The sequence below is a fragment of the Hipposideros armiger genome, unplaced genomic scaffold (genome assembly GCF_001890085.2).
Source record: "Hipposideros armiger isolate ML-2016 unplaced genomic scaffold, ASM189008v1 scaffold_4, whole genome shotgun sequence".
Lineage (NCBI taxonomy): Eukaryota > Metazoa > Chordata > Mammalia > Chiroptera > Hipposideridae > Hipposideros > Hipposideros armiger.
In genome coordinates this window covers 7850833-7865239 of record NW_017731354.1, presented here as the reverse complement: position 1 = coordinate 7865239, position 14407 = coordinate 7850833, and the positions used below count along the sequence as shown (strand labels likewise).

General features: G+C 38.9%; 1 protein-coding gene and 1 long non-coding RNA gene across 3 annotated transcripts in view; one reads left to right on the top strand and one right to left on the bottom strand.

The window, feature by feature from the left end:
• Positions 1-14407, top strand: part of RPGRIP1L (RPGRIP1 like) — an 85388-nt gene that overhangs the window by 53482 nt on the left and 17499 nt on the right. For both annotated transcript variants that reach the window (XM_019643822.1, XM_019643833.1), the window contains exons 20-22: positions 596-697; positions 1142-1304; positions 2270-2343. In XM_019643822.1, coding sequence (XP_019499367.1) covers positions 596-697; positions 1142-1304; positions 2270-2343 — 339 coding nt within the window. The remainder of the gene's footprint in view (positions 1-595; positions 698-1141; positions 1305-2269; positions 2344-14407) is intronic.
• Positions 1181-14407, bottom strand: part of LOC109383462 (uncharacterized) — a 102015-nt gene continuing 88788 nt past the window's right edge. The window contains exons 2-3 of the long non-coding RNA XR_002124181.1: positions 3654-3719; positions 1181-1262 (exon numbers count right to left, since the gene is read on the bottom strand). This is a non-coding gene — a long non-coding RNA (uncharacterized LOC109383462). The remainder of the gene's footprint in view (positions 1263-3653; positions 3720-14407) is intronic.

Sequence of the window (14407 nt, the reverse complement as noted above, 5' to 3'; positions counted from 1 at the left end):
TTGGAAAATAAAAATAAGCCAAAAATTTAAAACAACAAAACTAAATTTCCCCAAATCTAGATATAGAGATAGAATTTTGGTGAATTTCGGATCTATTTTTTTCCCGGGGAAATGTACACACATGTATGTTTGTTTGTGTGCTTGTTTTTTAACAAAACAATATACAACTACATATATTGTTCTATAACTAGCTTTTTTACTCAACACTATATTGTAAACTCTTCAGTATCAGTAAGTACAGATCTACATTATTAGGTTTTTCATGGTTATCTAAAACTCAGGTATTTGGATGTACCATATTTGATTTAACTAATATCCTATTGTTGGACATTTGCATAGTTCTCCCTTTTTTTAAGATTATAAACAATGCTTCAATGAAATACACTTGCAGTTCTTAAATTGTATATATATATATATACACCATGAAGAATATCAATAATTTTACAAAATGCAATTTCATTGTCATATGGGTAGCTACTATATTTGCTCCTAATTTGTGTGTGTGTGTGTGTGTGTGTGTGTGTGTGTGTGTTAGAATGATTTGGGATTTAGTAATAATACAAAATAACAAATGAATGTTTTTACACTGTTTAAGGAGACTTCTGCTCCTCCTGAAAGTGGGAAGGAAATTTCACCAGAAGTGGAACATGCGCCAGAAATAGATACTAATGTGCCAACTCTTTCCCATATTCCCAGGGTGTGTATTTGTATCAAAATTATCTTGAAAAGTTTAATATAGTTCTTAAAGATTTTGTCTTTGTATTGACATGAATCAGGAAATCATAGCATTGATCTTATTTTAGTATGTGACTTCCTTGGAATAGAAAGGTAAAAAATATGACAAGTGTAACAGGTACAATTATGCTGGTATTAGCATAATGTCAAATAGATATGTGAATTAATGTAAAATTCATTCTGAAATTAGTGTAGTTTCCATTTTTAGTTTAAAATTAATTTTCATTTAGCTGCATATTTTCATTCGTACAATTTAAGTAATTATTTTCTAATGAATCATATATATTGCATATCTGTATATTTAAGTCTCAGGTTTACATGCTTTATTATTCAAGTGCTTCAGCAAAAATGCTATAAATGTGATCTAATTGGTGATAAATATATCAGTGTGCTTTCATTTCTTCAGGTTTCTCAAGAAAGCCGTGTGGATAAGGTAAAAGAGAATACTGAGAACATGCAACAAGGAAAAGATGAGGATGTGTCTTTACTATCCGAGGGTCAGCTCGCAGAACGAAGTTTGAGTTCATCTGAAGATGAAACAGAAATAACGGAGGAATTGGAACCAGAAGGTGACTCTTTTTTAAATTAACATTATCTATCTAACTCTTAGCCTTGTTTAATCTGGTAGAGGATGCCCCTTAGATCACCTTCATTTAAGTGGATCTATTCCATGATACCACAGAAATGATGCATGTGGTCCAGTCAGTTGTGACCAGGTAGAATTGTGGCAAATCTGCTTATTTCCACTTGGAGCCACAATAGAACGAAATGTTGTTGCTGACCATGTCCCCAAATTGTGTTATTTAAATGGCTTTATATTTTCTTTGGGTTCAGTACTATCATCTGGATTATTCTAGAGGACTTTTTAAAAGGTAAAACTAAGAACTCGGACAAAAAAGACAACTTATGACATTATTTAATTTACATAAATATTTAGAAAAGGCAAACTAATCTATAGTGACAGCCAGGGTTTAAGTTGCTGCCTGGGAAGACTAATGGGAAGAGATTACAAGACCTAGGGAAACTTTTGGGGGTGATGGGTATGTGCACAGTCTTCATTGTGTGATGATTTCTTGGAATTAATATATATGTCAAATTATCACATTTTGCACTTTAAATGTATGCAGTTTGTTGTATGTCCATTTTACCACAATAAAGCTATAAAACTTTAAAAAGTGTTTTAAATAATAATAATAACTTGATTCTTACACAGTATTATTGCTTAAGCTGTAAGAAAATATCTGTTACCCTGTCTTCTTTTAAAAAAATTATTTTTTAAGTTCATATTAGAACAAGCTGTATTTTCATCCTTTGTTTCTACTAAAACTAAACTTGGAATTTTCAGTCATTTTTTTTTCTAAAATGTAATGTAAATGTAAATATCTTTGCTACTAAAAAAGGTTCAGACATGATCTCATCATATTGCCCTTTTAAGTTTATCCTTACAATGTAAGCTTATTTCTCTCCACTTCACAAGCTACAAATGTAACTGATTTAACAGATTTAAACCACTAAAATTTTGGTTTTTTAACAGATGAAGAGGACAGATCAGCTTCTGACAGTGATGAGTGCATTATTCCAGGTCCCATCTCCAAGAACATCAAGCAGGTCGGTAACTTGGTACCAATCAGAAATGTTCTGAGATAAAGTTGCTTTTCATTCATAGTACATCAGATTCATATATGAACATCTTAAGGCAAAAGTATTTCCGGAAAAAACTAATATATTATCATAATCTTATTCAAGTAATCATCTAGTATAAGAAACTTTTATTTACAGTTTCATTATATAGTGGGCTATAACATGTAAGCATGATTTTTGCTTGCGTGTTAAGAGTACCTTACATTCAGTAGCTTCAATAGGTACTCGCTTAAATCAGTTGAATTCCCTGACTTCTTTCCAGAACCATTGTACAAGGATGTGTTAAATGAAATCTGAACTTTAAAAAATTCAAAATGTGCAATGACATCTAAAATTATAATAGTGTGCAAATGTGAGTTAATAGACCCGTCATATCCAAATATGTCTACCAATAAACTGTTAAAATTATTTCATTTCTGCTACAAAAAAAATTGAACCTTCTTTGAAGGTAATTCATCTCATGTAGGTATATTTTGCTTGTTTTGTAGCACATTGCTGAAAAGTAGTATGTAAATTAAAGCTTTGAAAAGAAAATTTCACTTTAATTTATATGGGAAGTGTACTGCTTACCAGAGCGTTTTTTATTGTAAGGGGATGACAAAGGTTTTATAAAGTAAAGTCAAAAGTTCTACCTTTTTCTATATCTACGTTAACTTTCCTGAAATGATTAATTGTACTCCTGTCTTTAGAATCTCTACTATATTGGTAAGAATTGCAGTACTTCCTTGAACTCTTAAAATTTTTAGCCTCATCTTTGCAGATCAAAAACATAGAACAGAATATTTCAGTTATCTCAGATGTCTCCATAGAGAAAGTCTTTGCTTCTGTGACTGATAAATACAAATGATTGATAAATGCAAACAGGACAGTTCATCTGTCCAAAGTTATATTTTTATTATTACATAATTATTAATTATAGTAACATCATCTAACCTATAGCATCCTGATATATGGAATCTTTATTGTTCAAAATTGATACAGCAGGGAAAGAATTTTGCATATGGTTCCATGAAGACTTTCAATTATAGCATTTAGTTCAATTTAATTTTTTTTTTTGCTTTATCAAATCTGAAATTGTACAATTATTTATCAGACCAATGAATAGACATTCTCTACCCCGTATTAGAAAATTTTGATAATGGGAATCAATTGGAAAATGGGCTCCTTGTGTGGGATTTAGCTTTATAGTCATTTGTATTAGTCAGGGTTTTCCAGAGAAACCAAACCAATAGTATATATAAATATAGAAAGAGATTTATTATAAGGAATTGACTCACGTGATTATGGCGACTGAGCGTTGGCCAGCTGGGTCAGTGGCGTGGTTCCGTCCGAAAGCAGGCAGCCTGGAGATGGGAGAAGAGTCAGTGGTTCGGTGCAAGTCCAAAGGCAGGAAAAGACCACTGTCCCCGCTGAAGGCGGTCAGGCGGGAGGAGTTGCCTCCTTCCCACCCTTTTTGTCTACTCAGGTCTTCAGCTGATTACATGAGGCCCACCCGCAGTAGGGAGGGCAGTCTGCTTTCCTCAGTCTACTGACTCAAATGATCATCTCATCCAGAAACGCGCTCCCAGACACCCCCAGAATAATGTTTGACCAAATGTCTGGGCCCCTTGTGGCCCAGTCAAGTGGACACATAAGTTAACCATCACATCACTTTGTTAAGCACCCTCCATTCATTAAATCCAGAGCAGTAAGCCTGCATGTTTGCATCAGGCTTTTCCCACGTGTCAGCAGATCCTCTGCAGGACTGGGCCTACTGCATCAGGATTTTATATGCCTGTGTGATTTATTTAACCTTTTGAACATAAGAATATGAGAAATGATTATGTTGAATCCGTCCAGGTAGGAAGGGATATACTTATTGAGTCAGTCTCCAAACAGCACTGCTTCCTCCTGTTAGAACCCAGTGATCCCCAGGGACTCCCCATCTGCACTCCTCCCTGAGGAGGTCAGTGCAGTGCCCTGGCCCTGCCGTCAGGGAGCATCCCCATTAACTGGGAAGGCGTGTTCATGAAAAGTTAAACAGTAATTCAGCAGTTAAGTCACAACATAAAACAGTTGTCGGGACACAGTACCAATAGTAATATCAGACTCAGATATTTGAGCTGAAGAGTAGTTGGCTGTTTTCTAGCCCTTCCTCATTTTCCAAATGAGCAAACTAAGATCATGAGAGAGAGAGTGACTTGCTCACAATCATGCCACTAGTTAAGGAAGTTCAGAGGAGGGAGAGATTCGGAGTGATTTTTTTAATAGACTTCATTGACGATACGCCCATGAGCTGACCCACCCACCACCCCTTCCCTTTCTTGGACGCTGCATGCCTGCTTTCTCTCATGTTAAGCTGACTTTCTCTGTTTCACTTGCTTGTTGCCCAAAGGTAGCCACACAAAAATTCCCAGCCCCAAGGAGAAAGATCTGGTTTGCCATGTCCAACCTCTGATTGGGTCCATTTTGATCTGTTGTGCACCCTTGATTCATTCAGTTGTGGCCAGTCACACAGTCAGAAGGAGTGTCCTGCTTTAACTGTGACATCCTAAAGATGGGGATATATGGCAGCAGAGAGAAAATCGTGGGCACTGCTAGTACAGGCAGGGAGGTACGTTTCGTGTGTCAGAAGTCAAGAATACACCAAGTACAGCAGCCTTTCTGTATGACGGGGTACAGGGCCTCAGGTACAACGCAGGGAGCTAAACGCTTTGGATTGTTATCCTCTAGCCACTGGAGAGAGAACGCAATAGTTAATTTTACTTTGCAAACGTTGTGTTCTTCATCTGAAAGTAGCTTGCAAAGTATGGGGAAACGTTACCTAATTATACCACCTTAGACCAGTGCTTCTCAGCTAGGGATGATTTTGTCCCCAAGGGACATTTGGCAATGTCGGGAGACATCTTTGGTTGTCATCCTGGGAGGGACTGCTACTGGCATCTAGTGCGTAGAGATCAGGTTGCTGCTAAATGTGCCACAATGCACAGAACCCACAGCTGAGAGCTCCCCGGCCCCAAACATCAGTGTGCTGAGGTTGGGAAACCGGCATTACACCTGCAGCAGGACCCGGGAGTGCCGGCAACAGCGTCTCGGGGGACGGTGTGCTGCCCTTGGCTAAGGCAGAATAAAGAACTTCGATTTAACAAAGAACTTTAGTGAGAGAAAGAGCTGTTCTTCTAAAATAGTCCACTAATTCTAATGTACACATATCTTTTTCTTTTAGAATAAACCGGGTTTTTTCTTTATTACTTCTGGGACAGTCATTTGTGTTACTTTGCCAAGGCTTAATACAGCCTTTGCTCTCATTCCAACATGTGATTTCATATAATGATTCTAGATGACATCTCAAATGTATGAACGTCATTTAAAGCAAGCCACCGCTCTAAGCGATACTCGATGCCTCAAGTCGCCACTAATCAGCTCCCATGTGCTTTTAAAAAAATCCTACTTTTAGTAGAAGGTACTGCCCAGTATCTTAGGTTAATTGGTGAAATTAATTTTGTTAAATTACATACCAAATATAGTAAAATAATATAATCAGCAAACATAGGAACAGAACTCAAGAGATCATCGTAATGGTGAAATATGAAATATAGCATTTTCTAGGGATTGTAACTTTCTGTGTGCTGCTGTAGCAAGTCATTTAATGAGTCCTGGAACTTTTTGCTTTTAAGATTGCAAAAGTGGGACAAAGAACTCCTGCATGCACTTCAGCCATGATCACCGATTGTTAACATTTAGCTACACTTTTATTTTTTATCATTTCTATTCTCTCTCCCATATATGTGTATTTGCACACATATGTATGTATTTATATATACACATTCTTACATAGTTGTAATGAATTATTTGAGAGTTGCAGGAATCATGCTCCTTAACCCCTAATACTTCAGAATAATAACGTTACACTAATATCTAATCTTCACTAATCTTCAGTTCTCATTAGAATTTTTCTTGTCCCAGAAGTACTGTTTACAACATTTTATTGATCTGGTCCAGGATCCAACCCAGATCACACTCTGCATTTAGTTTTCATGTCTCTTAATACATACTGGTTCGCCAGCCTCTCTTTGTGTTGGTCTTTCATAACATCGGAATTTTTTAAGGATACAGACCACTTATATTGTGGAATACCCTTCAATTTGGAGGGGGTGTGATGTCTCCGCATATTAGACTCAGGTCATTGTAACATCTGGCAGGAATTCGACAGAAGCCGTGCTATGCCCTTCCCAGTGTGTCAGACCAGGAGGCACAGGATGTCGTTTTGTTCCATTACTGATGATGTCAACTTAGGCTGAGGTATTGTGTCATCAAACCTTTTTTAAGCTTAAAAATCTTGGTGGCTCAATAGTTTGCTCTTTTGTCTCCTCCTTAAGAACTGCTTCAGGTAGAAATCTCAGGACAGCGATACACAGCTTTCATCGGAAGGAAGGTATCACTCAGAGGCTGCTATGTGCTAAGCTCATGTGATGTAATGTCTCCTTTAATTCTCACAGCAGCTCTTCCTTTATTAGCATCTACTGTGTGTCACAAAAGCAGCGCTCCCTAGCCTGGAGGAATTCAGTCTGTAGAGAAACAATGGCAACGCATGGCCAACAGCAGAGGGTGGGAAGTACAGGGCACTGTGGAGCCTGTACTTTCGGGGGGCGCCTGACTCAGCAGGAGGGGCCCTCATCAGGGAAGACTTCCCAGAGTCCCTGACGTTTGAACCAAATGCTGGAGATGATTAGGAGTTAGTGAAAGCCAAAGGAACAAAAGCATGAGAATTCGAGAGAATGTGGAGCATGGCTGGGGTTAAGCCTATCGCCCACACGGGGAGCCCCAGGAGAATATTCTGGAAAGCCGGTCATGCCCAGAGCATTGAGGCCTCTGTCTTGGAAGGTTGAAGTCTATCCTGAAATTCTGTGAGCAGCCAATGAGGATTCTCAAGGGGGCGGGGGAAGAAAAATCACTCACTCATTAGACAGACATTTAATGGGCATTTAGTGTGTACCCCACGTGATTTCAGAGACTGGGAAGATAGCAGTGAATAAGAGAGTAATCTTTTGCTCTTATGGAGTTTACACTCTTGAGTCACATTTTAAAAGATCATGCTATCAGTAATGTAAAGAATCGATTAGAGGCACAGAGTCTAGTTACAAAGTAGATAACCCAACTCTGTGGTTATCCAACTTGATCGATTTTTTAAAAACTGCTTCTGCTGTACTGTCACAAAATTGAGACTAGACGTAGTGCCCTAGATAAACATCATTTATGCCAATTACATTATGAATTTGAATTACCCACTACACTATGTAAGCAATTTAAGATCCTTCAGCTTTTTTTCGTATTACCGAATCTGACAGTTCATAGTTATTTCTCAGAAATGTTGATCCTTAAAAGGAATCTAACAGATTTCCCAGGACTCAGACATATTACTTGGTTCTTCCTCTTTTCTTCACGTCTGTGATGTATAATTAATCATAGATTACTTCATTTTGTTTCATTTCATTGACAACATTTATGGGCCTCACTTTGTCAGAATGAAATGCTTGTCCTCTCCTGTCCCTTCCAAAGCGGCATAATTGGTGTTAGCGTCTTTTTTAACAGCTACAGAAAGTTTAGTGGCTGGATTAAATCAAGGCATTAACATAATGTGCTGCCCAATTTGCCCCTATCTCTCTTCGCTTCCAGGACATCAAAGTGCCACAGAGCACCAGTGTAATCAGGCTTTGCTGGCCTGTCAGATGCCGTCAGCCTGACGACTGCTGCGTTTACTGAAAGGCTCCTAGGCATGATAATTAATGGGGGAGGGCCTGAGAAGTGTAAAACTTTGGACATTTCTCTATGAATATTTTATTCATTTTGAATAATCAGAAGTTAACAGGATCAATTTGATGTATAATACATTGATTAAAAGCCTTGTTTTAGGTCCTCAAAATAGACATCAAAACTGAAAATTTGCATTTGTCACGGCATTAAAAAAAAAGTAATCCCTCTTTCACCTTATTTCTAATTTTATCATGTAAGCAACGCAGCTTTCAATTTTCACAACTTGCTACCGACTCACAGATTTCTTAAAGTGTGCCCACAGGTGAGAATGGAAGATCACGGGCTGGATGAGCAATGGGCTCTTTTGTGCACAGCGTAGTTACATCTTTCTCTTTGTCTGTTTCTACTAAGAGCAGTTTGGTAAAAACTGCCATATCCAATTGCATTAACGTGCAATTCCACCTGGACTCCAGGTTCTCTTGAACACTCTGAGCTGACATGTCCAGGTGATCGCAACCGTGGTGTTCAGAACACGTTTGAGAGCTTTGAAAGGCAAAGTGCATAAAGCAACATGCTACTTTGAGAGTTCATGTATTAAAAATTATTAAATCACTTGAGAATCAAATATGATATCCTATCAGTGGGTAAAACAAGCCCCTCCCAATGTTTTCCATATCTTAAGCTAGATGGAAGAGGAGGTTTCAAACTATATTTTCAGTAAATGTTGAATTACTCTCCTAATAATAATTGCTTTTAAAGCTTTTGTATATATTGTGACTTTATTATCCTTTACTCATTTACCATGGACTTCTTTCCATACCACTAACTCTGTTTCTTTCAACATATGCGTAGTATTCTATTGTATAACTGTACCCCATTTATTTAAATAAGCCCCTTTTGATGGACCCTTAGGTTTCTATCAGTTTTTACAACTGCAAGCATTTCTAGTTAAAATGTTGCTTATTCTACATAACATTTTTATACATAACAATATATAAAAACCCCTATTTGCTCACATCACTGTTTGCCTAACTAATGGGTAAGAAATTATACCTGACTGAGGAGTCTTCACTTTAAAAGAAGCAAATGAAAAGGTATATTCATACACACACACATCGATTTTTATATGAGCATGCAGACATAACATTTAGGTTTATGTAAGCAAAGAAAATGGAGGTACGTAATCCAGACATTGTTAGCAGTGAGTGTGCCTGGGACGTGGGCCGGGGTCCACACTCTGTGGCCCATGTGCTTAACCCAGCCCTCTGCCTATTTTTGTCAGTAAAGCTTTACTGGGACACGGCCACACTCATCATTTACATGTTGTCTGTAGCCGCTGGTACTCTACCAGCAGAGCCAAGTACTCGCGACAGAGACCACGTGGCCTGCAACGCGAAAAATACTTGGAATCTGGCTCTTTATGGAAAAAAATTGCTGACCTCTGAGTTAGGGGATGGGAGGAAACAAGCAACTTTTATACTTTACTTTTTAGGATTGATATTGTTGAGTTCTCTTTAATAATGAGTGTAGGTTGCTTCTAAAAAGGGAATGACGTGTTAGCCTGTTCTGTACTAAAATGTGAAATAACTAAAGGACAGTTGAAGATGCACATGGTTGAAGCTTTTCCATAAATACCTTCGAAAGGCTCAACAAATGTAGCTTGAATCTTTTTTGGTTGAGGACAGTGGTTTTGGAAGTGTGGGTCCCACCTCAGACCTAAAGAAGCGGAAACTCTGAGACTGGGGCCCCGCACCCCATGTGCTCTCAGGCCCTTCAGGTCAGCCGGGGGTACACTCAAGTTGAGGACAACAACCTCAGGGCAAAGCAGGGCTTCTCGCCGTGGCTGCGCATTAGAATCACCGAGAGAGCATTTTGAAATGCCAGAGCCCAGGCTCCGCCCGGATCAGTTAAAGCAGAATTGTGTTTAAAGCTCCCCCCGCAGTACGACTGTGCAGCCAAAATTGAGAACCACTGCACTATGACATCTGTTCTCAATGACGGTGAAGTGGAATAGCCTAGCAAAATCACCTGAAATTGAGGGTAATTTTAAAAATTCTCTCCTTCCTTCACATTATACTGCCACAGTAAGCCATAGTTAGTGATGGAAATGTGCCGTATCCCTCAGGTGTGTTAGAACAGGAAAAAGTATTCCAGCCATTGCTTCACAACATGTGGTAACAAGCTTCTGTCATTTGCTGACCATTACCGATGTGGTTTGCAGGGTGTGGAGGAGGCAGCGACGCTGCTCTAAAAATAAGCACGCCCAAACCTAGCACCATTCTGCTCTCCATCACTGAAACTTTCAGTGTTTGTGTTATTCTTCAATATAGGACCTTTTAACAGAGCATGAGAAAAGGTAGGTTACTGCCACTGATGACAGCTGGGTTGGGTTTGTGTAGTTTTGTTTGTAAAAACATTACCTTGACAGTTTTTTCTATTTACTCTTATTTCTCCCCAAGAGCTATTATTTCAAAACAAAATGAAGACTTTTCCATCAAAACTTGTATGGAGAGTAGAGATGATTCCTAATAAGAGGGAGCCTTGGAGGCTAGCGTGAGGTCGCGGGGACTTTTTGAGTCTTTGAGACAGTGCTTCCCACCCCCGGCCAGAAATGCAGGAGGGAAGCGGAGAGAATTACCGCTGATCACTATGTGTTCCTAGCCCACTTACGTACATTTTACTCTGTCAGCACCAATGGCAAGTCTGATTTTTTTTTTTGAACCATTTAGAATTAGTCTTAGAACTCATCCCAATTAAAGTTTAGCTCTTAGGAGGCTCAGACATAGATGATCACCTTCCATTTCCATTTTGTCTCTATTGTTTGGTTATAAAGTACCCAAGTTCTACATACTGCGGCTCTTGTAGGCAGGCTTTACTTGTATTTACACACACGCACACCCACACACATACATATATACATACATACACATACATACATACACACACACATATCTATGGTGATAAAAATAATACTCGTGGATATTCATATAACCATTTGGGGAGTAATTTGATGATCCTGTGAAGTTGAATCTTACCACCCAGCAGTTCTCCTAAGAGAATCACTCACAAACACAAGAAAACAAAATGATATTCAAAGCAACATTGTTTGTAATAGCAAAATTGTCCATCAGTAGAGAAATGAACTATAGATTATATATGCAATATAAACCTATACAACAGTTAATATGAATGAATTAGATTTTAATTATAAACATGAATAAATCTCAAAATATTTACAGTATTGAATGAAAAAACAAAAATTGCAGCATGAGTAATAGAGGATGATACCACTAACATGAAATCTAAAAAGAGAAGCAATATATATGTTATTTATGGATACATACATATGAAGTAGAAAATATAGAAGTATGTTTGGGCGTGAAGACACACCAACTTCAGGATGGTGGTTACTCTGGGGAAGGAAGGAGGGGAAAGGCATTGGGAAGTGAGGGCTTTACCTGTATCTGAACTGTTCTATTTCTTCAACAACAATATAATAACAGTTTTAATCAGATGGAGCAAAATGCTCACATCTGTTGAAGATGTTGAGTGCTTGACTAGGCCAAATTATTCTCTATACATCGCAATTTAAAAAGTTAAAGAAATGCTTATTCATTGGAGACATTTAGAATGAAGTAAAACTCACATGTAATCTCACTATAGCTAGATTTGAGTCTGACTGACTGAAACAAGTTGCAAAACCCTTATCCTAGGCCATTCCCAGTTAGGCAGCACTATTTAAGGGCTGTCAAGTTGAATTAGTTTTTAGAAGCCTAACAATCCAACTCCAGTGTGGCCGCTGCGATGGTTGAAACCAGAGGAAGAATTCAGCATGATCCTCTGAAGTAAAACATAAAAAAACCTAAGCATGCCAATCAGAGCCCAAGTAAACACTATAGAAAAATATGGCCTGCGCTGTGAATTAGCATCGGTCAGGAAGCAATGGTGGAACTCAGCCAAAATCATGAGAACTATAACTTTTTTTCTCTGAGAGTAATACAGGCTGTCATCACATTTCTAGATCATTCAGTCCTATAATGTGCAGTTCCATCTATACCGACAACTAAAAATAAGTTACACGCAGTTCTGATTTGAGTGACTTCTAGTCTGTTCATCACAGTCGGAATTTTAAAATGCTGCCTCTAGATGCTGATGTTGACATCTTGCTAACTAAGGAAGCTAATAGGGCAACTGGTGAACAAGGAAAAAAAAAAAAGTGCTGAGAAGCAGCCCCATACCTAATCACGAAGGTTCACACCCGGAAAAGAAACAAAACAGGAAAAGCCAAAAAACCCTGCGCTGTCCGGGAACTCCCCGTGCCTGAAGATTCGTGCCTCGTAGCCACAGCCTGCCGTGCTACTCTAGTGATTCTGAACGAACAGTATGCATCTGCCTGAAATGGCTTCGCGCTTCATTCGCTGTCACTTGAATCGTGTACTGTTTCCCCTTCCAGTTCTCCTAATTGAACATTATTTTTCATTTTTTTTATTATGGAAAATTTCAAACATACAGAGAAGTTGAAATACTGGTACCCTACTCCCTAGATTCTGCAACATTGACCTGCCTCTGAGATAGTCCTATTCCATTAAATCTAGAACAGCAAGATTTCTGTGTATTTTTCAACAGTTAACAGTCACCATGTTCTCAAAACATAGCAGACAGGATAAATATTTGTTAAAAGAGAAATACTAGTGACTGCAGCTTCACATGTGCCTGGTAATATATAAAAGATACTCTGAATTTGTAGGAGATACTCAGCCTCCATGGACTCTCTATCATTAAGTATTTATTGAGCTCCTACTATGTGCCAGATCCTGAAAAGGATGTTACATAGCAGAAGATGACTAAGATACGGTCCCAGCCTCCGAGAGCTCAGTCTGCAGAGAGAGGCAGATGTGGAAGCACATCCATGCAGTACATCTGTGACTAAAAAGTGCACGAGGACCCAGAGGAGAAACCACCTCACTCTTGGAGATCAGTAATTCCCTCGTCAAGGAGAGCTTCAGATCAGTGGAATTCTGTGGTCCAGGGCCTCAGATCAGTGGATGGAGAAGTTGCTGACGCAAAAGCTGGGTAGTATAAACAGCACACTGCAGGTCTGGGGACTCTTCTAGAGTGTAGGGTAATAGAAGGGTTTTCAAGCAGTTGATGGCTGGTTTGTTTTTACAGGGAGAGAATTCTTCCACAGGAATAGCTGAGGCTGTAGGCAAGGGATTAGGGACAGGAGTGCCTCCCATCTTGTACAGCCATCAGAGCAGATCCACTCTATTGAGTGTCTACAGCATACTGCAGCCGTGTTACAATAAGCAAGATAATCGTCCCTGTGTGCCTGAGCTGGTGGTCTTGTACTATCCACCTGACTACTTACAGCTTTACCAACCACTGATCTTTTAGGATTCCTCCTTTTTTTCTCCCACCTCATGCTATCAAACTTCAGCTTTCTAATACTAGGAAGCTGCTATATTAGTTCCTTCCTCGGATCCGATGAGAACCTAAAGAAGTTCCTCTAGAGATAAAACAGAAAAGAAACCACATCTTGTTTTGTCTTTATATCCCCAATAGCTGACACAATGTTTAAATATCATAAGTTTTCAATAATTCAATGAATCACGGAGATATTTAGGAAGTAAAATGAACAGGAATGGGTAAGCTATCGGATGTGGCGGATGTGAACAATGGAGATGGCAAGAGTGACTCCAAGGCCTTGTGGTGGTGTGCGGCCAGGGGGATGGTGATCTCACCCCCTGAAATGGGAGATGTCAGAAGGATGAATGAGACGGGGAGAGGAGAAGCGGCAGGAGAGCTAGCGGCTTCATTTCTAACACTAAGTTGGAGTTGTCTGTTATGCAGCTGATGTGCTGCTTAATCTTCAAAATTTTCACATATAATCTAGTTGAACTTTTGATTCACAAGGGCATGAATACAACCAGAATGGTTCCAATGTTGAAAAATAAGTTGGCCAGCCCCGTTGGCCACAGTTTATGTTTAGAAAATTCTTTATTCAGAGCACGTTTCCCTAGATGTGCACTATTTGGAACGTATCCCTTTTGGATTTATTTTCAGTTGATTCATGTAGCATCAAAGGAACAAAGAAGTGATAGCTAATAACCTCTGTCAATAATATTAGTCAGAGAATTAAAAAGGACGTATGATAGAGGTAATGAGTCTAGGCGGGGGGTGTTAAAATAAAAAGGACCAGAAAGAAGATAGTCATCATAAAAAGAATTCTAAAGCTCTTTTCTTTCTCTGGATAATATGGTGGGTTTTCTTAGTTTTGGTTTTGGTGGGTGGGTGGGTG